Below are 26,025 nucleotides of genomic sequence, written 5' to 3' on the forward strand. Positions count from 1 at the left end.
GTCGAGCGAAATTATCTACCATAATAGTATCCTTTTATCTCCTTCCTCAGAACGATTGGATAAGGGAAGGCTTCTCTTTCCCCATGGCGCTTCCCTACACCTCGGTCCCTCGTTTCCAACCTTGTCGCCTTCAAACAAAAGGTTACCCTCTCCTCTTTATAGTTTTGCCCCACTAATTGTCTAACTGTTGTTACTTCTCATGGTCATGTGATCCTCTTTTTTTTTTCTCTCAACTTTTTTTTTTCTTTTTTCAGGATTCTTGCATGGAATCGGCTCGGAAAGACTTTCTGTAAGTGTGCGTTCTTGGTTCCAACTCACGTAACATTCCATCTCTCTGAAGTTATAATATTTGGTTGTTGTATGGAACTTCTTATGATTGAGCTAAAAGTTGGAATGTTTGCACACATTACCTTAAGACTTCGGTAGATGATTGCAGTTATCAGGATTAGATTTCCATATTAGTATCACTCAATATTGAGTTTCTGAACATATTTGCTATGGGCTTGAAAGTTTCCATTGCTTTTAGTTTATCTTGCAAATTCTTGAGATAAGGTTCCATATTAATTAAGGTCAAAGCTAACTTAAGCTTGGAATTGGCAATGAGTTCTCTAAACTGAAAATGATAAAGAATTTATTGACAAAGTGGGTGCAATTTCCAACGAGTGGTGGATATTGTTGATCTTGCAAAAACTTACAACGGTGTGGATTGGGATTTCAACACCTGATGTGTTTAAACGGGGTTAAGAAAAAGGTTGATAGGTTGGACTAGAGGGTTCTCTCCTCGTGTCATACTTCATCAAGGAAGGTTCAAATTATTTCCTTTTCTTGTTTAAGCTTTTAAAGATGCTTGCTCAGTACGTGGCCTTAGTTCCCATAGCCATTCATGGATGAATTGAATGGGGCCTTTCATGCAGGTTATATTTCCATGCTTGAGATAATTTCAGGCTTTAACTTATATCTCAGGACCAATAACTGGCCATCAATCATATTTTTGTTTTATTTATCGGAGCCACTGGATCTCCTGATGTTTCATCTGTTATTTTTTTGCACTTATCTACTTTTGCTTGACGATTGCAATTACATTTGATTACATTAATGTTTTTTTTTTTTTTTTACTTTAACTTGACATGACATGGAACTCGGGAATTCTCAATTGAATGAATATCGAGAATTATCGCCACCACCATCACTGGGCATCATCATGTCCCCATACTAAAGGAAAAAAAAATCATCAAAAAAGAGAGAGAGAGAAAGAGAGAGGAGAAAAGAGTTTTTCTAAGTTTAAGACTATAATAATCTTTATAAGCTTGTTCAGCCCCTGGAATTATGCTGAAATTGTTATGGTTGTGGGAGATGAGCATGGAGTGCTTTGGTATACTTGGTTAGATCAAGAAACTTGTTCATCCACTTTTCTGAATAGAAGCAAGTTCATATTGTATAAACGCATGATTAAGTGGGTCTCTTTTCTTTTTACAGTTAATGGCTTTGAAGGCGAAAAATATTAAGGTTTCCAAGGCAATTGATTGAAAGGAAGCTAATTTCAATTATTAGTAGAAAGAAGGTGGATTTTAGGGGCTCAGACTGGTGCTTTTGGGACCAGGCAATGGGTTTTGTCTGGTCACTCTTCAAATAGGACTTACTTTGTAATACTCTGTAAATCTGGTTGTTTGTCCCGTGTTGTGCCTATGACCTTAGCAACAACGTCAAATTGCATGGGATTGCTTTGGTTCAAGAATGCTGCTGTTGTTAATCAGCTTGAACTTGAAAGGAAGTAGCAAGTAAGCCACCTTTTGAAGTACATCAAACACTGCTTTGCTTCTGCTTCTCTCTAGTTACAGTTGTAAGGCCAACTCTGCAACAACAAAAACAGTTCCATTATGTTTCCCTTTCTCCAATTTTTGCATAAAGATGGCCATCAAAGTTTTATGTTTCGGGTGTTGGAGGGGGATTCACAAAAAAATGATTTAAAGCATACTTGGTCTGGGTAACAAAATCCCTTGGTGATGAATTAGACTGGTGAGGCACGTTAATTTTGCCCTTTTCGCAGGTTATCAGGGAGTACAAAATACATGTATATAGACAAGGAGATGTTGCAGCTGATTGTTTGACCAATATGGGGAGATCTCAATGGCATGATTGGTTTTCTTCATGATGTAGAACTACGTTGGTATAATGACTGTATGGCTATACCGGCATTTATGCTGTTGACTGTGGTGTATAACCATTTACAATAATATAAACAAAAGACTTGGGCTTGGCTTCAGTAACTGGAGGGGACAAGATCATAGTGCTGTGTGTGAGCTCATAGATGTTGATGAAACTGCTCGCTCCATAATTTGTTTGAAAGTTCGTGTCTGCAGTCAGCCCTCACCTCTTGGTGTATGCATATGGTTCACAGCACATTTCAAATGGTCCCTTTTCAAATCACCTTGCTTTGCATTGTAGAAACTTATTTTTCTGAGTTGCTGAAATTTACTTTAGGAACACATACTGATGAATTGCTGACATTATAATCGACAGGGATTTACAGAAGGCTTAAGAAGCAGCAAATTATGGCGCACTTCAAGGAACACAAGTGCCTGCTGCCTGCTTGGTATCACAATGTTCAGTGGAATGCAATCATCTTGTGATGCTTTGGCCATTGGTCCAGATTTATCCAGATGCCTGCAAACACTGGAACTGCTTGTACCTGAGAGCTTACAGACAACCATCTCCGACTACTCGCAGGCTTTGGTAGTAGCAGATCTAGACCCATATACAGCAAAGTTGGCAATTGGGATCACAGGCCCCTTCCTTTCAGCATTTGGCTTTTTATTTATCGCACGAATAGTTATGTCTTGGTATCCAAAGCTCCCAGTGGGGAAGTTCCCATATGTCATTGCCTATGCACCCACAGAACCACTACTCAGAATCACAAGGAAGCTGATACCTCCTCTTGGTGGGGTGGATGTAACCCCTGTGGTCTGGTTTGGATTGATTAGCTTCTTAAACGAAATATTAGTCGGCCCTCAAGGGTTACTTGTGCTCCTGTCTCAACAAGTTTAGACAGTAGATGTGTATGCAAGGATGTTATTGAAAATTGCTCACACAGAGTGCCAATACAAAGTGTTGTAAACTGATGAACCAAATTTTGATTATCTTAATTCATTGAGAACAAAGTCTGTCCAACTCAATCTTTTCTATCAGTTTGATTCTTCTTTCAGTGCAAGACAAACAACCAATGATCTAACCGTCAGAACAAAAAAAAGAAATGTTGACAAAGTAAATTATTCTACTTCAATGCTGGCTCTTCTCTTTTTGATGGAAATGGTCCATGCTGGCTCTTCTCAACCATCATATATCAGCCACAAGAAAGTTACCAGTTAAGGAAACCTGCAATCAAGAACATGCATTAGAAAAGCATAACCAACAAGCTATTTTGCATCTCTGTGTAGGCATAACCAAACATAAATCCATAAATGGAGTGCGGAACAACAACGGAACAACCCATAATTGGTTGTTACCTTTTCGCCCAACTTGAATGGAGGAAGACCTCTGTAAGGGCAGCCATTGCACCGGAATGCATCCCCAAGTCCACACTGCAGGATTAACATCACAAAGCAAGATTGTGTTGGTACACCAGACATCATGAGGATGCCATTGTTAGCAATTATAACTTAGCTTGTCGTTGCTACTTACATTGCCACATGCAGACTGAGGATTGTTGATCTGCTCTGCGGTCAGCCCCAGCTTCTGCACTTTCTCCTCTGCCTCAGCTCGACCACAAACACAGTTCTTGCAAGCTTTCCTTGTGCTTCCAACTTCACAATCTCCAACTGCACAGGATCAAATAACTGTTAACATCTTCTTTAACAAAAAGAATCATCAGAAGATATGTAACCAGGTATACTGGGATTGTGAATTGAACCAGGTGGTAGCTGTGGTTTCTTCAAGTCTTCCTCAGTCAAGAGACTATCTTCATCAATAAGATCTGATTCATCGTCAATTTGAATCTTGGGAACAGTCGTTACTGCTCTTTTAATGCGGAAAGATGACCCTAATGACCAAGATGCCTTCTTGCCCTTAATCTGCAAAAATATTGGAAGAATTCAAGGTTTCAGGTACATCACAACGGGCATAACTAAGAAATGAAACTGGCATATTTTTTAGGTATAAATGTTTTGCTCACCGTTACAGATTGAACATCCTCATGAGATAATAAAGACTTCAATTCTAAAGTTTGCACTATCAAGAATCCTGATATGAGTAATTTGCGCTCAAGTGTAGAATTCAGCTGCAAAAAAATCATTTTTTATCATCTTAACAGTGGCATGAAGTATTCATCAAACAACAAACAGAACGAAGTCAACCATGAAACATGCAGATACCTTATCCTGTTCAGTAGAAGGCAAAGGGGTCTGTACTATGATGCTCCCACCTGGCTTCAACACTCTGTAGATCTCTTCAAGCCACTGTTCTCCAACAAGTTCAGGTGCCTTCCAGACCAAAACAACAACATCCAAAGACCCTGACTCAATTGGCAACTTTCCTCCTGTTGCCAAAACATCAAGTTTACATGTAGAACAACAAAATAACAATCATACAAGCAAATTATCTTAAAACTCAGATGCTTAATAGAAGAACCTGTTTCTTTTATCAACCATATGATTAGAATTTACATTTCCAATCAACCAGAAACCCAGTAAATTACAAAATTTACTCAAAAAATGGGCAAAAAATAGCCAACAAGCGTCATCATCTGAATTCGAAATGTCATGTACAAAAGTGACAAAAGTGGTCCCGATCTATGCCTAAATTTTTAAAAAATTTTAATGCATATAAATTATTGCCTAACGGTTAACGTGTTTCTTGAATCTAATTAGAAAAAACTAGCTCCAGATAACAGTTTCCCCAACAAATCTGAGGTCTAAACATGAAATTATCGTAACTATCATCAACTTTATTATTATAAGATAGCAAAATACTAACTTTTAACGATTGCAGATGGAAAAAAGAGAAACGAAGCAATGATTACCCAGGGAACCGCATTGAGTAATAACAACGACATCATCATCTTCTACAACCACTTCGCTCTCAAGATTCTTTATCACAGACAGACCCGCGCGGACGGGGAAGATCGCATCGTCCGTCAACAGAAGCGCTCCGCTCTTCGCCGCCATGGCGTCCTACAGATCAAAAGATTCGCTGAAATCAAATGAAATCTCCATAAATATTAGGTACATAATCATCAAACCACAAACTCCCAAAAGAACAGATCATCAAAAACCCCGGAGACGGGTTAAATCTGCTCACCTGAAACGATTTCGACGATTAAAGACCGAGAGTTCACAGGAGATTTCTTGTCGTACCCGCGGAGAGATGCCCGATCCCAGCCGCCCTCACCGACAAAGAGAGAAACCCTAGAAATCTCCTTTCTTATGAGAAGTAATTACCGCGAGTTCCTAAAAATTTAAGAGAGAGAGAGAGAGAGAGAGAGAGGGAGAGAGAGACGGAACGGCACCGAGAAACCGTGGACTCGAGAAGAACACCTACGGCTGCTCTGGGGCCGGCTTGGCCTCCACGTTTATATAATTATTTATTTATTTATATTTGGGAGCTGGGACGGTAGCGTCCAGGATGACGTCGGGCTGACCTACCCTTATTCGGGTCAAATCCCGCGGTGAAGAGTGCGACCTCGGTGCGAGGGCGGCTATCCAACGGTGCAGATTCGTTGGACCACGGGATCTAGAATGAGGCACGTGGAAGGAGTGGACGCGTGTTGGGCATGGGGATCGCGTCTGCACCAGCGTGGCATGTCTGGTGGGCGGGCACTCTCAAAATTGAGCCAATCAATACCTGACGCGTGGAAGGAGCAGTGGAGCTAAACGAAGGACGTGATGGCGACGGAAAATACCAGAGACAAGGAGGCTACGCGGATGGGTTCCGAGGGATGCTTTCCATGAGATCAAACGGTGCCGCATAGAAATAATCTTTCGTAGGAGCTATGGGCGTAGGCCCGCTTGGTGTCTTATGAGACGGGGAACACGTGATTTCCTTCCAGCAATTGCGAGACCGGAGACGTGGATCCGGGGTCATCAACCATAAAAATGGCAACGCTCAACGCTTTGGACCTGGTCGAGACGCCGGTGTTGTGGGACCAACCAATAATTGGTCCTATAACGGCAATTTTTGAATAAAAATTCCATAAACAGCTCCACAGGGTGCGCCATACAAGCCCTTTATATGATGCCATGTAAGCAAGAAATTATTGGTTGGACTGTGAAACGGAGATAATTTATTAGTCAGAAGACATTACCAACATCGTTGCGCATGTTCTTAAAGAGGAAAAAGCATTAAACACATGGTAAGCATGAACCATGCAAAGCGATCATACGCTATAAAGAACTGTTTAGAATTTTTGTTCGCGGCTAAGTTTAATGATCTCGAAGTTTTTAGGTACTTTCGAACTAAATATAGGTCAAAATTTGAGTTCAAATTTAGAGATGAACAGTGTATAAAATTCTTTATAGGAAAGAAAGTCGGCTATTGCTTACAAGCCACCCATCACACCACAGAGAGGGAAAAGAACTTCTAACGTGGTGTCTTACCAACAAACATCCAGTACAGCAGATTGCTTTCCTGGAAAAATCGTAGAAACGGAACTGTTTAGAATTTTTATTCGCTATCTTTGTGGGCTAAGTTTAACGATCTAAAAGTTTCTAAGAACTTTAGAACTAACTATAGGACAAAATTTGAATTCGAATTTGGAGATGAACAGTGTGTGCTATAAGAAAACTCAAGAAAGCCGGTTCTGCTTCCAAGCCGCCCATTCCAAATAGGGAAAAGGAAATTTTAACACAATATCTTACCAATAAATATCAAATACACCAGGTTGCCTTCCTGGAAATATCAAAGGAACGGAATTGTCCAGCATCAAGATATTACTAACAATAACATGGATTTTGCTGCATTCTACATGACATTTTCATTAGCTGGTACCAACCATTCTACCTGTTTGAATTATCAGTAGACAACAACTAGCATTAAGCTACTTGTTTTGGATCATAAATTTCAATACAACAAGAGACGGAATTTAACATTAAGCACACACGTAACGCAAATTAAAGTGCCAGACGAACAGCTTGAGAAAACAAAAGTATCGGGATACTAGAGTTCTAGTCCATTTCAATTTACAATACCTGTGTATTCTTAAGGAGCTCGATAATTCAACTGTAACAACAGAATTTTATGAAGAAAGATAGATGAAACATCAAGCTCGCTGGCTAGCAAAAGATGGGTTCTTTCTTACGGTAAATTCTGTCTCTACACCGCATCATGAACATGGAGATTAATAAGGTCTAGTCGATAAGCGCGGACTTGAAGTGGTAGTCATCAATTGTGGAATAAATATGGCCGACATCAACATGGTAATCAATAGCTTCCCTGCACCATAAACAATACAAAGATTAACAGCAAGTTCATTTGTGTGTGAGATAGGTAGGTAGATAGATAAATAGAGAGGGAGGGAGAGAGACTTGATCTGATTGATTGGTTTTCCCAGTCGCCTGGCAACTTCGTCTACATGCAATCCATGTTCGCTAGCACTGAAGAAAGAATGGCATGTCATACACTAAAAAGGGCAACACTTACTGTATTTTGTCAAGAATTTTGCTTGCCAAAAACCATATTACCGAATGAAAAGGCAGGCACAAGGTAACGGTGCAGTCAACCTGGTTGGACAAGAGTATATGGCAAGCACTAAGAGAGGTAAAATGACAGGCATTTAGCCAAATGAAGATATCAATGATGAAGAAACCATATGGATTAATCTCCCCTACAGTGGATCCTCAACTTAACATTGGCAGTAGTGGGCCTGGGGCAGGTGGCTCACCAGCATCCAAAAGGTCTTTGTTGTTGAATTGAAAAATATATGACCTTCTAAACTTAAGCATAGTTATCCAATACGGATATATAAATTAGAAGGCAATGGTGCTTTAATGAATTTATCTTCATTTTCCCACAAAAGCAATCTTGCTTCCATATCCATATAGGTCCAGACAAATAATGGATGGATCTGTAGCAATGCTAAAATTATCATGGTTAAATAAAGCCGACCAGATTTTATGCCACATACACATAACGTACTATTTTCACATGGATATATTAAAAGAAGGGATTAAGATTGCTTGCCTTTCATCCTATGTTACGCTTGTGCCAAGAAACAACTTAGGTACAAAAAGATACGACAAGAAACTTACAGGCTTGCAGGTTCCTGGAAAACATTCAAGACCAATTTGTAGATGTCCTTCTCAGATCCATTCATGATTTTGAGCTCCGATACCTAGAAGAAAAAGAGCATATTGCATGAATTTGTTTGTCTCCCTGTTTTGAGTTGTTCAACATTAAGAAATGTGGAGAGGTAATTAGAAATCTTAATTAGCTTACTTGATTGGCAGGAGTTTGAGGTTCTTTTGATCCAGTCACAAAGGAGGTTCCCATGACCGGACTTGCCTGTGTTTGGGTAGGACCTCCAACCTGTCAAACATATGGTGCCCTAAAAGATCAAAGTTTGTCCACAGGCGCACATCTAGTAGCATACTAGCGGCCAAGTCCATAGAACAGAAATGCAATGTTTTTGAAAACATCAATACCTTGGTTCTGGTGTTCTCTAGATGTATATGAATGCATTGAATGAAGTGGAATGCAACCTCATTGTAGTCAGTGACAGGCCTGGAAAGGGCATAAATCTAGTTAAGCACCAGAGACATCAACATTTGTTGAACTGTTTAAAAAATAAAAAATCACCCAATATCATTGAAATTCTACTCTTTTCTACATATGTTTAAATAATTGCTAATTGCAAATAGAGTGGACATCAAGCTGACAGCCAACCCAGACTCAAGTCCAGATACCTCTGATCAAGTTCGATAAGACAGCACAACGAAGACTGAGGAAAAATGGCAGAAATCCCTGTCATTAGATCACATCGCTTCCAATCCAACTAGAAAAACTGAACAGGTTTGATGTCTGCTAGCAAGCTTCAAGATCAAGATGACTGTCCAGTTGGAGACTTATGATAGACATAATCACCTTAAGGCCATTGTTATCACCACAACAAACACATAAGAAATGATATGTGAATGGCAACAAATCTTCTTATTTCCCTTGTGTCTTCCATTTTGTTTGACATGTTAATTTTCTGCATATTCACAAACAGTCATATTGCTTCTCAAACACATTACCCAAAATACACTAGGTTGTGTGTCAAATCTATATCTGAATTCCCACTATGTATGTTAATGACCAGATGGGCTTCAGAAGTTTTGCCAATATGACCATCATTTTTACTCACCTATCAAGGGAAGCTGCAAAGTGTCACTTTTTCCATCACATCCTTCATTGATCACACAATAAGGAGGAGCTAACAGAAAAATTTATATCACAGTGGGAATGGAGAGAGATGGATCAACCAAATCGAAGCAAAGAATGAAGTCTAGAGCAATATCAGCAGTTCCTCAAATGGTATCACAAAAACAGGACATAGACAGAAAGTTGGTATTTCATTACCTACATACAAGTAACTCCTGAACTTAAGCAAAAAAAAAGCCACCAGAACTGCAGTCAAAGTAACAAATAGGCCAAGCTACTAAGGCACCTCACTATATGGAGAAATTATTGGTTAGAATGGTTCTATCATGTATACCTTGCATCATCCAATAACAAACTAACACACCATTCAAAAAAGTAAACCTTTTCACATTCAAAACAGTAAAAGTGAACTTTTTTTATTTAAAATTTTCAATCAAGCATGGATAATCGTAGACCTTTTTACTTTTTTAGATGGTGTGATGGCTTGTTATTGGATGGTACAAAGTACACATGGTAGAACTATTCTAACCAATAATTTCTCTACTATATATGAGGACCAATGTGAGCATGTATTTAGTCACACATTGATTATTCGCTGGAAATACCTTAGACACTTATATAAAATCAAGTAACCTAAATAATGCCTTCCGACTAATCTTTTTAGATGAAGTCTTGGATCATTATAAATGATATAATAACCAACCCAACCCATAGTCTATGACTAAAGGATACTACAGCACATGTTCATTGGGGCTGGCCACAAGCCAATCATAATTTTTAATAGATGCACAGATTTGGACCTTTAGCTTGATGAAAATACTAGAGCTTAAATAAGGGGTGTATGTGAGGAACCATGCAAACATATATTTAGTCCCACATCAATTATTCGCTAGAAAAATCTTAAATACTTATACAGAATTAAGAAATCCAAATAATACCTTCAAACTAGCCTTTTTAGATGAGATCCTAAATCATTATCATACACAAATCATAGCAAACATTGTTATTGGCTAAAAAATTTGGCTCAAAAGGACCCAACCCATTATTTGAGGGTGCACATCAATTTGAAATTACAATATAGAACTGGATCTGGTGGATAATTTCATCACTTTGACAAGCATTAGGAAAGGAATCAATACTTTTTGTCCCTGCAAGCAACATTTGGCAATGGCCTTATTTAGGTGAATCCCCTTACCATAAAATTGGAAGAAAAAGAGGATGAGATCCTCATCATCATCTTGCATACTTGAGTAACTGCACTTTGAGGATCACAAACTTCCCTAGTTCAAATAATTTCTGGAGAAAGAATTTACAACAGCACCCAGGACTCCACACTCTGCTATGGAGATGTCCATTATCAAATATCAGTCCTCTATAAGGCTGCACAACTAGCTTATTGACGGTCCTAACCATCATCCTCATTTAACTTCCAAGCATTGAATTTTATTCTCAATAGGCTCCAAATAGGCAAATGGCATTTTATGTAGCAGTCAACTAAGTGCACTCATTGTAAAAAAGCTTAGAAGGGAATTGATCCTGTAACAGGTCTGCTACAGAACGAATACGTTTATTTTTTAAGTGATTCATATTGTCAAGTGTACCCATTCCAAATTTCATTAACGTCCATTATTTAGCTGTTAAACAATACCAAGAACAATTTTCTGACACTCTCTTCGGTCATCAAATTAAGGATTTTAAAATTGAAGTCTTCATGCAAATTGAAAACTAAAACTTTTGTTCTGTGAATAATGGCCTTTTCAAATGATTATGTTGTTATTATTACCATTGTCACCTTGTCATGCAACATCTGGCAATGAATTAGTTTAACAGCAGACACAGATGCGCTTAATACTTTAGTTTCTCTCCAACTATGCTCCTTTTTAAATACCACTATCTTGAGAGGTACTAGACTCTTTTATTATTCTTGAAATAGATACCACACGGTAGAATAACCATAATGTTACTCTGGGGGGGATGTTTGGTTGGGAGGAGTGGGGGTCTGAAATCGAAATCAGAATAGGTGACTCCCATTCCAACCATTTGGTTTAAAAAAGTCCCATTCCGATTCTAAAATGGAATGGGAATAGCTCAATCTATATAGAACTCAATCCCTACTCTCCTCTATGGATTCAAATTTTCATTCTAATTCCGATTCCGATCACGAACCAAACGCTTTGAAGGATTTGATCATTCCGATTTCGATTCCGAGCCATTCTGATTCCAATTTCCATTATGATTTCAGTTATAAACCAAACACCCCCTGAATGTTTCAAGCGTATGGATTGTTCCACCATGTCATTCGCTTCAAATCCACATTGCACAAGACTCCCTTGCATACCTTGCCAAGCTAATCATTTGCGCCAATAAACACCCAAGGATCTGCATAATTAATGCATATCTATAGGTCTAACTTACGTGTGAATCAATTTGGTTTCTCTTTTTTATAACCCACACAACACCCTTAGGATGTTCATGATGCTGCAAAGTTAACATTTGATGCACTTACATGAGACTCTTCACCACTCCGCTTTTAACTTAACACCACTGCCTTCCATCTAAAGCATTTTCATGTCTTTCTCCACCAACTTCACTCTTTTTGTTTTATATCCCATTGCTTCTCAATACAAGTTAAAGGATTCTCGTGTCTTTCCCCAACATTTTTGCTCATTTTTACTCTTATAAGCCATCACTTAATCTACATAAGAAACTGTCATGCCTCCGACCCGAAATTGTGAATCAAGGGTCATGGCAACTGCCACATACTCATAGAAAATTTTTTCCATAAGCATGCAAGGCATCTTATCACGATACCAATACTTCACAGCGAAACAATTAGTCAATAATTTAAATCGAAAAGATAACAATCTAAATTTCAACTTTAATATCTCAATAACTTTCACAATATTCAATAAGCCTTACATTAAATTCAATAAGACTTTCAATCTAAATAAAAGTATGAAGATTCTACTTCTAATTACTCTTCCATTCATATCTTGTATCATCTTAATTCCTCAACATCTGTAAAAACAGTAAAATAAGAGATAATAAGCTAGATAATCCAATAAGCAATGATCACTTTCAACAAATTTCATCAAACATTTAAGTAAATAATCATTTATAAAAAATAAACATATAGAGTTTATCAATTCGAAATCAATTTTGATTATACAACATAGTTCATGCCAAATTCATTTCTTTTTCGAAAATTCGAATTTCTTTCGAGATTTCAATTTTTTTCTTTCTTAAGTTCTTTTCATCAATCATGAGCTATAATCATATTTTTCCTATGATAGGATCATAATACCGCGTATTTTCTTATGATAAGCTGCGAATCATCTGACAGCAAAATCCTTCGGAACCGCTGGTCTCTCTGACGATTTATCGCTGGTCTTTCTGACGACATGTCGCTGATCTCTCTGACAACATAAACCCTCAAGATAAATCAATTGCCAACGTATATGCCCCCATTGGGGGGATCTTTTACATAATTAGATTGTCAATTCATATTGTTCTTATATCAGAATTCTTGATAAATCATGTTTCATATTCTAATTTCAATAAGAAAATATATAATCATGTAGTATCGAAATCAATCAATATAATATATCATGAAATCAATATGTTCAATCATACTTCATCATAACATATCAAAATATGATATTTTTCAAAACAAAATATCATTCATCCAATCCATGCATCGTTTCACAAATTATGTCAGAAAAATATATTATAATTTATCAATAAATCTAAAAAAAATAAAGCATTACTTACCTCATATGTATTCCAATAAATTCACATAATTCTATAAAATTTTTTTCAAAATTCTTCAGTTCATAAATCACATCACAATATCCGATTATCAAGTGTCAACGATACCTATACGAGATCAAATTCAATAATCAGAAAAAATATGAATACCATATTTCAATGGTTTAGATTGGGTCCGATCATCTAATTTCATCTAATCAAAATTTAATTATGACATAAACGATCCAAAGTTTGACTATCAGATCAAATCGGATTCGAAGTGATAGGGCCGATGTTTCTTCATTGGTTTCATAAATCAAGTGGAGAGAGAAAATTAGAGGAGAGAGAATTCATGAGATACAATCCAAATTAATCAGGTGCCACAGTCCAACATCTCGATTGATGTGATCAAAATGATCTAATCCAAATTATGATTAAATCAGGATCATGGATAATCAAATTGAAAAATATCGGATCTGATCAAGATGAGTGCCAGCACACTGTCCGAAAATCATGGATCAAGATTCTTCATCAGATCAAAAATATTAAAAAAAAATTCTTCATTGATTCATCTTTTTAGAGAGACAAATCAATCAAGAGAGAAACAATTTTAGAAAGAGAAAATCCTAGAGAAAGAAAACTCATTTTGGACTCTTCAGACAACATGATTCAACAAATCTGATTGATCAGATCAAATCATGCTAAAATTATCATATGGATAATTTAATAAAATCATGAGAAATAGAATCTTAAAAATATTAGGTCCGATCAAAGTGGATGCCAGTATATTGTCCGATGATCACAGATCAAAATTCATCATTAGCATCAATTTCAATTCATTATAATTCTTCTCAAAATTTTAAAAATCTTATGAGAAAAAAATAACCTATAGAGAGAAAGTAAAGAGAGAAAGAAAAATTCTAGAGAGAGGAGAAAAGAGAAAGAGAGAGTCTATATTTTTTTCTTTTTTTCTTCTTTTTTTTCTTTTTTTTCTTTTTCTTTTTTTTTCTTTTTCTTTTTTTTTTCTTTTTCTTCTTCTTCTTCCCGCGGCTTGCCTTGGGCCGAAACAGGGGATCTCAAATCCCTTCGTTGGCTGGCCGACCGACGACGCAACCGGCATGGGGGCGACTATCAACATGAGGGCGACGAACCACTGCCCAAAGAAACACAAATTCGATGGCCAACGGCGACCACCGACGCCCAAACCCAAACGAAACCGAAACCCCTTTCTCAAAGAAATCCGGCGATTCCGATCACCGGCGAGCGTGCACACTGGCACGAGAAGGAGAAGAAAAAAAGGAAGGGGAGGCTCACCTTCGACGCCGGCGAGGCTTTCCGACGAGAAAATTGGACGGACACAGAGTCGATCTTCCACGAGGATTTTTCTACGATCCCCGCCGTTTTGCCTCGAGATTCTCAGGCGGGGGAAGGGAGAAGGGGTCTCCCCTTTAAATAAAGGAGGGGAGGAGTTTGACTCCTCTCTAGTGAGCTTTCTGACTCCGATTAAGAGTCGATCGAGAGGGAGTCTTCTTCAAATTTTTTTTTTTGATGGGCTTTTGTGGGCTAGGTTATCGGGCCGAGTCATAACATTCTTCCCCTCTAAAAGAAATTTTATCCTCGAAATTTTTCTTGCTTAAATCTTCATAATTTCTTACTTAAGATTTATGGTAAAAATCTCACCCCTAAATATTTCAATATTCTAATTATTGATATCAATTCATTCTTAAATCATTTTATAAGAAAAAGATCAATACATCAAATATTAATCTGAAACAGAACCATTCATTTTCTTATTGTTAAAATCAACATCTCAAAAACTTTCAATTTTTAAGATTTCAAAATCATGCTCTCATTCTCTATAAAATAATGTTCAATACCTCATGACTAGATCAAAATCAAACCTATCTCTTGTAAATAGAAGAAAATCAATATCTTAATTTCTGAATAAAATTTTTTTTTTAAATACTAACCACTCTTAATTAATCAACCCGTCATAAGATAGGAAAACATACTTATGTAAATCATACAATGACATCCCAATCAATCAAAATTCAAAAATATTTTCTCTTATTCGTGCTTTCAAAGTTTGAAGATTTACCATTTCAATCTCATTCTCGAACTTTTGATATTTTAAGTCTCAATATAACTTCATCATTAAGTCATTTCACAAAGATCAATATCATCAATGTTGATTAGAATCAATATCACTATTTTTGATCATCGAAATTAATCTCTCAATTCTAAATAAGGATATCAAATTTCTTATCAAAAATCCTTAACTGCTCATGATTTAATCAATTTATCACAAGATCATAAATAAATTTTACCACATTCTCTATAGATAAACTTTTTGAATATAAAAATCTAAGATCAAAATCATTATTCGATAAATAATCTTAAATTCTTTCTAATAAATAGAGAATTACAAAATTCAATTCTAAGATAGAGAAAATTTATCTCTAAATATTTTAAATCTAAAATCAAAAATCAAAAATCCACTCATCTTAGAATTATGATGCTAAATATTTTTGTAGCATAATAAGTGGAAGCACTACTTTTAAAAATCACATTAAGGATATCCAAAATTTTTTTAAAATATTATTCTTTTTAATATCTATGAATTTTTTGTATCAAATCATATCATCTATCATAATTCTTTAACTCAAAGAATCAACATTCCTGATTTACTCAAAATAATCCAGATCACCATGCTTCCGCTGCACACTCTGTTCTAACAAACAAAATTTCTTAAGTTCACCAAAAAATTTTGATCAAATTATTTCTTTATCTTATCAATAGAAAAGATCTAAAATTTTAAATTTCAATTAAAGCCAAAGATTAACTTTCGATTCTCAATCCTACTTTTGCTGGTATACAATAATCTTGATTAATCCTTAAGTCCAATATCACATTCAGAACCATCATATAGGTTTACTATAATCCAATATGAATCAAATCTTAATTCTCGTATCAATTCAATTAAATAATTCTAAATCAAAATTCTATAAGTAAAATCAATAAGAAAATCCTTCGATGCTTCACCAAATTAAGACATAATTAGAATATATAAGAATTTCAAATCATTATCTCTTTTAAAGTTTCTATCATCAGGATCTTCAATATCTATCAAGTATCCTTTCATAACAATCATACAAGCCTCAAAAAATTAATTCTCTACTTAATAGATTCAATCAGAGATCTCATTAACAAAAGCAAAGGAACTCCATATCAATTCTTAAATCCAAAATTTTAAATTGCAAATTCACATGGGTCCCATAATTTTGAATAAATATAAATCAGATCTTTTATCTTAATCTAAAGATATCAATTTTTCATTAACAATCTCAACAACAATATTAGAAAATCACTTGATCAACTTAGATACAAAATCTTTAAATTGAAATTTCATACATATCATGTAGTCTCCAAAAAACACAAATAAAATCTATTATTTAGATCAAAGATTCCAGCATAATTAATATCGTATAATCTCATAATCGATTTCATCAATAAGAAATAGATTTCTTTACAATATCTCCAAATATGCATTCATCCTAATATGCCATTTTATATATGATCCACATACTAAGTTCAATTTCAGTAAATATTCTAATCAAGCATCATAAAAGACTTTCTTAGTCCATTCTGAAACAACATTTTATCATTAAATCTTTATCTTGCTAATAATAGTCAACTTCTCAACTAGAAGTAATATCATAACGTTATTCTCGCATCGAATTTAAACTTACGATTCACTTGAATAATCGATGATCAAATTAATGACCATAATACACATAAAATTTCATATCAATCTTTTTGTAATTACTTTCAATTAAAATCTAACTAATAATATCATGATCCATAGATCATCCATCATATTTCAAACTCTATATATCATAATCTCTTATAATTCTTTCATACATAATCTCATTGTTTAATAAAAAATTATAAAGATTTCTCCCACTACAATCATCAAAGATCTACACCATAATGTCTCTAATGTCTATCCACTGACACTCATTCTATACACATCTTAGTTCATCCACTAATGCTCTGATACCACCTTAATTTGTCACGATCCTAACTCGAGATTGTGAATCGAGGATCATGACAACCGCTGCATACTCATAGAAAATTCTTCCTATAAGCATGCAAAGTATCTTATCACGATACCAATACTTCACAGCGAAACAATTAGTCAATAATTTAAATCGAAAAGATAACAATCCAAATTTTAACTTTAATATCTCAATAACTTTTACAATGTTCAATAAACCTTACATTAAATTCAATAAGATTTTCAATCTAAATAAAAGTATAGAGATTCTGCTTCTAATCACTCTTCCATTCATATCTTGTATCATCTTAATTCCTCAACATCTGTAAAAACAGTAAAATAAGAAGTAATGAGCTAGACAGCTCAGTAAGCAATGATCACTTTCAACAGATTTCATCAAGTATTTAAGTAAATAATCATTTGTAAAAAATAAACACATAAAGTTCATCAATTCAAAATCAATTTCGATTATGCAACATAATTCATGCCAAATTCATGTCTTTTTCAAAAATTCGAGTTTCTTTTAAGATTTCAATTTCTTTCATTCTTAAATTTTTTTAATCAATCATAAGCTATGACCATATTTTTCCTATGGCAGGGTCATAATACCGCATATCTTTTTGTGGTGAGCTGTGAATCATCTGACAGTAAAATCCTTCGGAACTGCTGGTCTCTCTGGTGGTTTGTCGCTAGCCTCTCTGACGACATATCACTGGTCTCTCTGACAACATAAACCCTCAAGACAAATCAATTGCCAACTCATTGACGGAATCCTTTACATAGTCAGATTGTCAATTCATATTATTCTTATATCAGAATTCTTCATAAATCATATTTTATATTCTAATTTTAATAAAAAATATATAATCATATAGTATCGAAATTAATCAATATAATACATCATAAAATCAATAGGTTCAATCATGCTTCATCATAACATATCAAAATATGATATTTTTCATAACAAAATATCATTCATCCAATCCATGCATCATTTCACAAATTATGTCAGAAAAATATATTATAATTTACCGATAAATCTAGAAAAAAATGAAACATTACTTACCTCATATGCATTCCAATAAATCCACATAATTCTATAAATTTTCTTTCAAAATTCTTCAATTCATAAATCATATCACAATATCCGATTATCAAATGTCAACGATACCTATACGAGATCAAATTCAATAATCAGAAAGAATATGAATACCATATTTCAATGATTTAGATTGGATCCGATCATCTAATTTCATCTAATTAAAATCTAATTATGACATAAACGATCCAAAGTTTGACCATCAGATCAAATCGGATTCAAAGTGATAAGACCGAGGTTTCTTTATTGGTTTCATAAATCAAGTGGAGAAAGAAAATCAAAAAAAAAATTCATAAGATACAATCCAAATTAATCAAGTGCCACAATCCAACATCTCGATTGGTGTAATCAAAATGATCTAATCCAAGTTATGGTTAAATCAGAATCATGGATAATCAAATTGAGAAATATCGGATCTGATCAAGATGAGTGCCAGCATGCTGTCCGACAATCATAGATCAGAATTTTTCATCAAATCAAAAATATTAAAAAAAAATTCATTGACTAATCTTTTTAAAGAGATAAATCAATCAAGAGAGAAAAATAATTTTAAAGAGAGAAAATTCTAGAGAAAAAAATTCATCTTAGATTCTTCAGACGATATGATTCAACAAATCTGATTGATCAGATCAAATCATGCTAAAATTATCATGTGGATAATTCAATAAAATCATGAAAAATAGAATCTTAAAAATATTAGATCTGATCAAAGTGAATGCCAGTATACTGTCTAACAATCACAGATCAAAATTCGTCATTAGGATCAATTTCAATTCATCATCATTTTTCTCAAAATTTTAAAAATCTTAGGAGAGAGAAATAACCTAAAAAAGAAAATAGAGAGAGAAAGAGAAATTTTAGAGAGAAGAGAAAAGAAGAAAAGAGAGAGGAGAGAGAATCTATATTTTTTTCTATTTTTCTTCTTTTTTTTTCTTTTTCTTTTTTTTTCTTTTTTTTCTTTTCTTTTCCTTCTTCCCACGGCTTGCCTTGGGCCGAAACAGGAAATCTCAAATCCTTTCGTTGGCTGGCCGACCGACGGCGCAGCCGGCATGGGGAGCAAGAGAGCGGCGACCCACCGTCCAAGAAAATATAAATCCGATAGCCGGCGGCGACCACCGATGCCCAAACCCAAACGAAACTGAAACCCCTTTCTCAAAAAAATCCGACGACTTCGGTCGCCGACGAGCGTGCACACTGGCACGGGAAGAAAGGAGGAGAAGAGAGGAAGGGAAGAAGGCTCACCTTCGATACCGACGAGGTTTTCTGATGAGAAAATTGAACAGGCACAGAATCGATCTTCCGCGAGGATTTTCCTGCGATCTCTACAGTTTTGCCTCGGGATTCTCAAATGGGGGAAGGGAGAAGAGGTCTCCCCTTTAAATAGAGCCGGAGGGGAAAAGTCAACTCCTCTCCTGCGAGCTTTCCGACTCCAATTAGGAGCCAGTCGGGAGGAAGAAGACTCCCTACGGGAGTCTTCCTCCATTTTTTTTTTTTTGATGGGCTTTTATGGGCTGGGTTATTGGGCGGGTCATAATAGAAACACAACATTGCGATCAAGGACCAAACTCAGGTCCCAGAGACTAGGACTTAGCACAGCTTCATCTTTCACATGGCTCCAGACAAGCATTCGCCAGCAAACTGCAATAGGTTCGAAACTAATTCTCAAGATTGCGTAACCTGAACCACTCATCACTAATAGATGTGAACACTGCATCGACCTCCACAAAGTGATATACTCATGACGGGCTCTGCCAGTCACCAAAACCCAACAACCAGCCATGGAAAAGTGGATAAATTTGGGTAATATCACAGGATTTGGCACATCCTGGTTTCACGACAACAGATGAAGTGTCTACCACGCAATACATCAAGACAGCAGAACAAGGAACGTTCATACAAATGGATGTAACAGAGATAAGAACACAACCAACCAACCAAGAAACTAAAGTATCATCAATCAACAATCAGTAACTTAGAACAGAGTCTAAAAATTATGTGTTAGAAAAAAGCCATTATATAGCTTACCGGATGGAGAAGGCAACAGCACGCTTCTTGTCTTGAAATCCTTTGAGGCTACCACTGACGCTGACATACATACCATTCCTTCATCAGAAAATAAAAGGGAATAAGACATCAACCGGTGGCTTCTTTAAGAAATACGAAGGAAGAATCAATAGAGATTTTGGACACTCACTGAAGAATAGCTGTTTCATTTGCATCCGAAGCTTCGTTCACCCTACAAATAATATCAAAATAGATTTTTGATCAACGGAACTTTTTTATATAAGCGGATCAAGAATGATGCATGCAAAATTAAAAGAAAAGAAACAAAAAAAAAAAAGAAAAAGAAAAATACCATCTGATGATATCGATCCGGCCGGTGCCATCATCGAGAGTGAAGGTTACATCCGTATTCCTCTCCGCCTTGTTCGACACCATTCCCAGGAGCCTAAACTGAGATCACCCAAATAAAAACACCAAGTCCATTCCATAGAACAAATTACGGCTTAGGGGTAAAATCTTAAGAAGAATCAATGCAACCAAAAAAAAAAGCAAAATTTAATTCTGTTTTACGTTGGTGGCATCGACCCCGTCAATTACGAAACTGGACTTGTCATCGCTTGAGTGATATGCGTAGCTGATCTGCTTCACGGTCACTGAGAACACCCCCGGAGCACCGCGATTCTGAGAAAGAGATGGAGATCAAGAGAAATGGAACAAGATCGAGATCGAGAGAAGGAGGAACCGGTGGGTTATTTTACCTTGGAGAGGCTAGAATCCCCTGCTTGGGTGGCTTGGGATGGCATGAAACTGCCACCGGAGAAGACAGAGGCTCCGCCGTCGAGCTGGCTGGAGAACATTTTTCTCGTCGGAATTGAGATGGAAAACCCTAACGCTGGAACTTGCTGGAAATTGGGAGAAAACCTGGGAGTAAAGTTGAGGGGGCGCGGGAAATTTATGTACCAGTGGCGCCTTCTAAATCGATTCCCGCCAAAGGGATTTCCGTTTTAGTAAGCTATAGGCCATTCAGGCCAGCCTACGCTTAGGTGGGCTGGTCAGACTTTCACACTTTTCTATTCTTTTCTTGGCTGATGAGGTAAGTTTGAATCCAAAATGTGAGTACGGGAAGAGCATGGGAGAATAATTTGCAAGCCCACCAGCCCAGCCAAGTGTAATTATGGAGTGCATGCGTCTCTTTAGGCTTTACATAGAATTAACGTAGTAAAATGATCAAGTAAGGAAGGGAAACTAAAAGTTGCAAAGTGGATTGCAATTCCTTTTTTTTTTTTTTTTTTTTTTTTTTTGAGGGAAGATTTGCAATTCGATATGATATATTGTGATCAACAACATTTTTCCATCCTCCAAGTGGCCTTTCAGAACTATTTATGTTTATGCTTGGTTTTCATCAAAAAATTGTTTATTCTTGGTTGAGTGAAAGCAACCATGGCTTTAAATAATGGTCCTCTTGACGCTCTATCTGGTTTTACAAATATTTCAACGCAGATATTGTGTTATGATGTATACGATAGCAATTAGAAAATGGTCATATCAAAGAACCTTCTGCGGTTGACCGCTGACCTCATTTCTTAAGCTGAACTGGGTATCGGTGAATCTTCTCCTCTCCTCTTCCTTATGAAGCCAGTCCTGTTGCCAATGGATCCATTTCACGTGGATGGTTGAACATCTAAGAGAATGGCAGCAGTGTCTCTTTAGCCATCTCTAGCCTTCTACCATCTCGGTACTTCACGACGAAACCGCAGAGACTTCACCATGACCATTCACTCCATGCTCTCCGTGGATGAGAATTCCGATAATCTATTCTCCAATCATATAACCTGTCTTAAACTTACCACCATTGCCACCTATAAGAATCTTGTGATGGCTGTTGGGACAATCAGATCTGATCCTTCCGATTTACGGTCAGTGCCTGACTGACAAACGACACCCCGACTATGCGTCGGCATCTAATGATAGACTGTCAAATCCAGATCGCCAAAGAAGTTCTAATTCGATTATAACGCTTACAAGATTCATAACCCTGATATACAATCGGCATCATGAAACACAACCGACTGATTGTCGGTAACTTCCGACTATCTTCTCTACAACAAATCTTAACGACTCGATCGACTATATAACCGATGACTAGTCGATAAGTTAGAGGTATCAATCGATGGAATGTCAGTATATCAAAGGCACCGACATATAGTCGGTATATCAATATTACCAACACACAGTCGATATATCAGAATATACAACCGTGGATAACAACGTTATATCATGACTGTTAGTGAGCATAAATTGCCCACTAATTCCACAATCATAGCTCGATAACAGGGTTAACTATCCTTTCATGCCACAGCAAATAGGACTCCATGTGTTTGATGGTTACATCCAAAATATTTATAAAGGGGAAGCAAGGGAACAGCGATGGACTAAATTTTCTATTCATCACTCTCTGCTGACTTATGTATTGGAGGATTTCCATCAGACCCAATTCCAACCAGTAAACTTATTTTGCAAGTTGCTCTTCACAAGAATTTGGAGCATTCAAAAATTGACCGCAACAATGGCCATAGACGGACACGGATGAAGGGATGGCATTATGGCAAGAGATGCAACCGTAGTAAACAATTTAAAGACAAAATACCAGAGACTTCACAAAGCTAAGATATTATCATATTCTGGAACATCCTTATTATCACGTTCCGAACCCAACACCCGGATCGAATACGTGATGGCCGCACACTCCTTAGAGCAAGCCCTAAAGGATATGCAAGGCCAAAAATAATTCATTACAACCTCAACATCCATAATATCTAATTTCAATAATAATTAGTAAAACTTATATAATTAAAAATTAAATTCTTTCAATCCTCTGATCAGGTATCATGACACTCTATCAATTCATCTTCTCACCCGCAATCCAAACCATAGCTAATTATGAGCGTCCTGGATCTCCGAGAAGAAAAAGAAAGATGAAGGGGTATGAGCTTTACAGTCCAGTAAAAATTTTCATATCACACCAATATAATAATATAATCTAAAAATAAAGATAAGCAATAAAACATAAAATTTTATATTCAATATCCGGAATAATGCAAACATCTATAATTTATCTACCTTGTCAAAAGAGATGCATCATCATATGTTAATGGGTGAAATACTTTTATTCAACAATTGTTTTATATCTTGTCTTTCCTTTCTCTTTCATTATCACGTAATCTTTAATCTTTTTCTTTCTGGCTTTGGACTAACCAATACTATACCTCAATTTTCATCCGATCAAATTTTCACTCATAAGTCTCTTAAGGCTGTCCCAGGCATAAGCTCATAGCGGGCTGTCCCAAGCATAAGCTTCTAGCCAGCTGATCCACATATAAGCCCATGGGACTGTCCCAAGCATAAACTCCTGACAAGCTGTCTCAGGCATAAGCTACTGGCAAGCTGTCCCAGGCATAAGCTCCTGGCAGACTGTTCCACATGACAAGGCTAGTCCATACCATATCTCTCTTTTTCATTTGATCATTGTGTGTTGATTTCATCAAATCAATTCTGACTTACATTATGATCAATTTAGATATGTCATATTCATATAATCATGTCATAAATTTCTGATACATATATATTGACATAACATATTCATGCTCAAAATTAAATAACAGTATCTCATATATAATAAATTCATCAATCTTAAATTCGATGATACAAAATCAATTATGCAAGACCAACAGTAAAATAGTGTTGGGAATACTGTCCCAAAGCCAATCGTCAGCCTGTTGACGGTTGTGCTCCTTTTGTATTAGTACATGAATTATAAATAAATAAAAGTTATTTTGGTATTTTTTCATCATAAATGTTTCATCTTCTAATGAACTCCTGTGTTGTGGTGAAGTCCTTAGGACTATTTAGACTCGACAAAGGAGGATTTGTCGCTTAGTCCTTAAATATGTTCGCGACCAAATGATACGTTGTTACCAAGGACGACAACATTTATCGAGCATAGGTCGTTGTGTGCCATATGGGTTGGTTGTCCTCATAACCAAAGAGTGTGGAGACACTGGTATGGCATACAGGTGAGATGTAATGGTACATCTGCACTGAACGTGACCAACTCCGGAGCTATTTCTGCTGTCAAGATTTGCTCCGATGGGATATGGGTATAAATGTCCCTCCGACCTGAGACCGCCACGGTGACTTGCAAGCAACTCACTGCACTTAGCCACTGGACTACCTGAATTTCTAATTCAGTGACGGAAGGTTGCTGGGTGTAGTCAAGTACTTGACTTATCGGTGCGTGTGTCAAGATGGGATTGACCACTCCAGTTTAGGAGCTGTGTACAGTCGTATTTCAATTTAGCAAAACCTTGGCCAGGGTAGACCTAGTGAGGAGTCACAGGACTAATTGAGTTGAGCACGATTCGGATAATATCATCGGGTTGACAGTTTAATCCTGAGTCATCCTAAACACAGGGGTCAAAAGGGATGAATTATACGGTAACCATATTCACGTAGGTTCTGTATGTTGCGATTGCGATTATTCGACCTATCCGGTCGTCGGGTATCATTGCTAGATGGTCACTTCGATTAGTACAGAAATTGGTTCCTGTGCTACCGGCTTAGGTTCGAACCTGCGGGGTCACATACATTAGAGGTTCCTTTCTGATCTGATGGCTGATTATGAGTCTTATCTATCTGGGACTCTATGATTGAGAATTAGGATTCTCTAATCATGAGTTCCACACATTTTGGGTACCGGGGTCAAAATTTTGAATTTCAAATTTTGAATTTGAAATTTGAACTCTTTGATCAGAGTTTCATATTGATGGTCTCTGATGCCTGATTGCCCATCGGATTTGGACTCAATATTTATGAGAGGTTTAATTAGTGATTTAATCACTAATTAACTCAATTTGATTGAGTAATTATTTTTGGATCAAGTCCAATTGAATTGGATTCAGTTTGGATTGACCCGATTAGGTTAAATGTTGACCTAATCGCTAAGGTGGTTTAGTCCCTGATTTGATCAGGGATTAGGTTTAGTTAATTCCTGATTTGATTAGAATTTTATTAAGTCTAATTAAGCCTAATTATGTTGGGTCTAATTTGGTCTAATTGTGCTCAACCTATTTTAAACTAGGTTGGCTCAATTTGAATCAAACCACCTTGTTTTAAATTCCCTGCGTCACCCAACTTCCTTGCACCCATTTGAATTCACGAGAAGAAACTTCTCGTGAAATTTTTCTCACACAAAACCCTTCCCCACGTCCTCATTTGTGTGCCATATGAATGGATAAAATAATTAGTTAGCCATTCAAATTCAAAGCATGTTTGAATTTGAATGGATAACTTATCACTTGCCCTTTCATCCTTATCCATTTTGTGCGCCACATTACTTACACGAGAAAAGGTTTCACGCCCCTTCTCTTCTCACGCCCAAAAGGATAGGGATAAGTTGGTTTTCGTTTGAATTCAAATTTGATTTGAATTCAAATGTGTAACCTCTTGTCTTTATCCTCTCACGCGGATAAGACACGTTTGACGTTGTTTTAAAAAGAGGAGAAAGGTGGGACGTGCGTAGAAAAATTAGGAGAGAAACTTTGGGGCGTGAGGAAGGCTTCTGCACAAGGTGAAGGTCCAAAACCTTCCGAGAGAAAAAGAAAGAAAAGAGAGAAAATTGGGCGCAGGGTTTTTGGTGTGTACCCTAGGGTTTCTACCTAGGGTTCGGGAAGTGAGATTGGTGTGCCACGAGTGTCGTGAGTCCACCAAATTT

At 36.5% G+C, this 26,025-nt stretch overlaps 3 protein-coding genes across 7 annotated transcripts; 1 reads left to right on the plus strand and 2 right to left on the minus strand.

Annotated features, from left to right (window-relative positions):
• Positions 1-13: 13 nt before the first annotated feature.
• LOC105037212 (protein COFACTOR ASSEMBLY OF COMPLEX C SUBUNIT B CCB3, chloroplastic-like) lies at positions 14-3,173 on the plus strand. 3 transcript variants are annotated; one of them, XM_073246293.1, is made up of 3 exons: positions 14-141; positions 255-295; positions 2,521-3,173. In XM_073246293.1, exons 1-3 carry the CDS (start codon positions 84-86, stop codon positions 3,043-3,045), a joined length of 624 nt encoding a protein of 207 aa, XP_073102394.1. In that variant the 5' UTR covers positions 14-83; the 3' UTR covers positions 3,046-3,173. The 3 variants fall into 3 exon arrangements, with proteins under 3 accessions (XP_073102394.1, XP_073102396.1, XP_073102395.1); XM_073246295.1 differs by having other exon boundaries at positions 255-276; positions 2,520-3,173; XM_073246294.1 differs by having other exon boundaries at positions 15-141; positions 255-289.
• On the minus strand, positions 3,117-5,543 carry LOC105037211 (anamorsin homolog). 2 transcript variants are annotated; one of them, XM_010912900.4, is made up of 8 exons: positions 5,293-5,543; positions 5,015-5,165; positions 4,368-4,531; positions 4,169-4,273; positions 3,908-4,067; positions 3,679-3,815; positions 3,504-3,578; positions 3,117-3,372 (listed from the first exon to the last, which is right to left on the minus strand). In XM_010912900.4, the coding sequence occupies exons 2-8, from the start codon at positions 5,157-5,159 to the stop codon at positions 3,334-3,336; spliced, it is 825 nt and encodes a 274-aa protein (XP_010911202.1). In that variant the 5' UTR covers positions 5,160-5,165; positions 5,293-5,543; the 3' UTR covers positions 3,117-3,333. The 2 variants fall into 2 exon arrangements, with proteins under 2 accessions (XP_010911202.1, XP_073102393.1); XM_073246292.1 differs by having other exon boundaries at positions 5,015-5,184; positions 5,293-5,542.
• Positions 5,544-7,091: 1,548 nt separating this feature from the next.
• Positions 7,092-21,283, minus strand: LOC105055410 (replication protein A 32 kDa subunit A). 2 transcript variants are annotated; one of them, XM_010937211.4, is made up of 11 exons: positions 21,014-21,283; positions 20,826-20,936; positions 20,608-20,705; positions 20,446-20,487; positions 20,277-20,354; positions 8,631-8,709; positions 8,425-8,514; positions 8,238-8,320; positions 7,671-7,709; positions 7,515-7,583; positions 7,092-7,422 (listed from the first exon to the last, which is right to left on the minus strand). In XM_010937211.4, the coding sequence occupies exons 1-11, from the start codon at positions 21,110-21,112 to the stop codon at positions 7,338-7,340; spliced, it is 873 nt and encodes a 290-aa protein (XP_010935513.1). In that variant the 5' UTR covers positions 21,113-21,283; the 3' UTR covers positions 7,092-7,337. The 2 variants fall into 2 exon arrangements, with proteins under 2 accessions (XP_010935513.1, XP_010935514.1); XM_010937212.4 differs by lacking the exon at positions 7,671-7,709 and having other exon boundaries at positions 21,014-21,274.
• Between the last annotated feature and the right edge of the window lie 4,742 nt (positions 21,284-26,025).

Source organism: Elaeis guineensis, chromosome 12 (genome assembly GCF_000442705.2).
Source record: "Elaeis guineensis isolate ETL-2024a chromosome 12, EG11, whole genome shotgun sequence".
Taxonomy (NCBI): Eukaryota; Viridiplantae; Streptophyta; class Magnoliopsida; order Arecales; family Arecaceae; genus Elaeis; species Elaeis guineensis.

Bases quoted from the DNA above. Each gene is read 5' to 3' on its own strand.
- LOC105037212 (XM_073246293.1), top strand. From the start codon at position 84: ATGGCGCTTCCCTACACCTCGGTCCCTCGTTTCCAACCTTGTCGCCTT. The intron at 142-254 runs GTTACCCTCTCC...TTCTTTTTTCAG, and splicing joins TTGTCGCCTTCAAACAAAAG to GATTCTTGCATGGAATCGGC. The intron at 296-2,520 runs GTGCGTTCTTGG...TATAATCGACAG, and splicing joins CGGAAAGACTTTCTGTAAGT to GGATTTACAGAAGGCTTAAG.
- LOC105037211 (XM_010912900.4), bottom strand. From the start codon at position 5,159: ATGGCGGCGAAGAGCGGAGCGCTTCTGTTGACGGACGATGCGATCTTC. The intron at 4,274-4,367 runs GTATCTGCATGT...ATTTTTTTGCAG, and splicing joins CTTCTACTGAACAGGATAAG to CTGAATTCTACACTTGAGCG. The intron at 3,579-3,678 runs GTAAGTAGCAAC...TTAATCCTGCAG, and splicing joins CTCAGTCTGCATGTGGCAAT to TGTGGACTTGGGGATGCATT.
- LOC105055410 (XM_010937211.4), bottom strand. From the start codon at position 21,112: ATGTTCTCCAGCCAGCTCGACGGCGGAGCCTCTGTCTTCTCCGGTGGC. The intron at 20,706-20,825 runs GTAAAACAGAAT...GGGTGATCTCAG, and splicing joins ACGGGGTCGATGCCACCAAC to TTTAGGCTCCTGGGAATGGT. The intron at 7,584-7,670 runs GTAATATGGTTT...TTCTTTCTTCAG, and splicing joins TGTGCCTGCCTTTTCATTCG to TGCTAGCGAACATGGATTGC.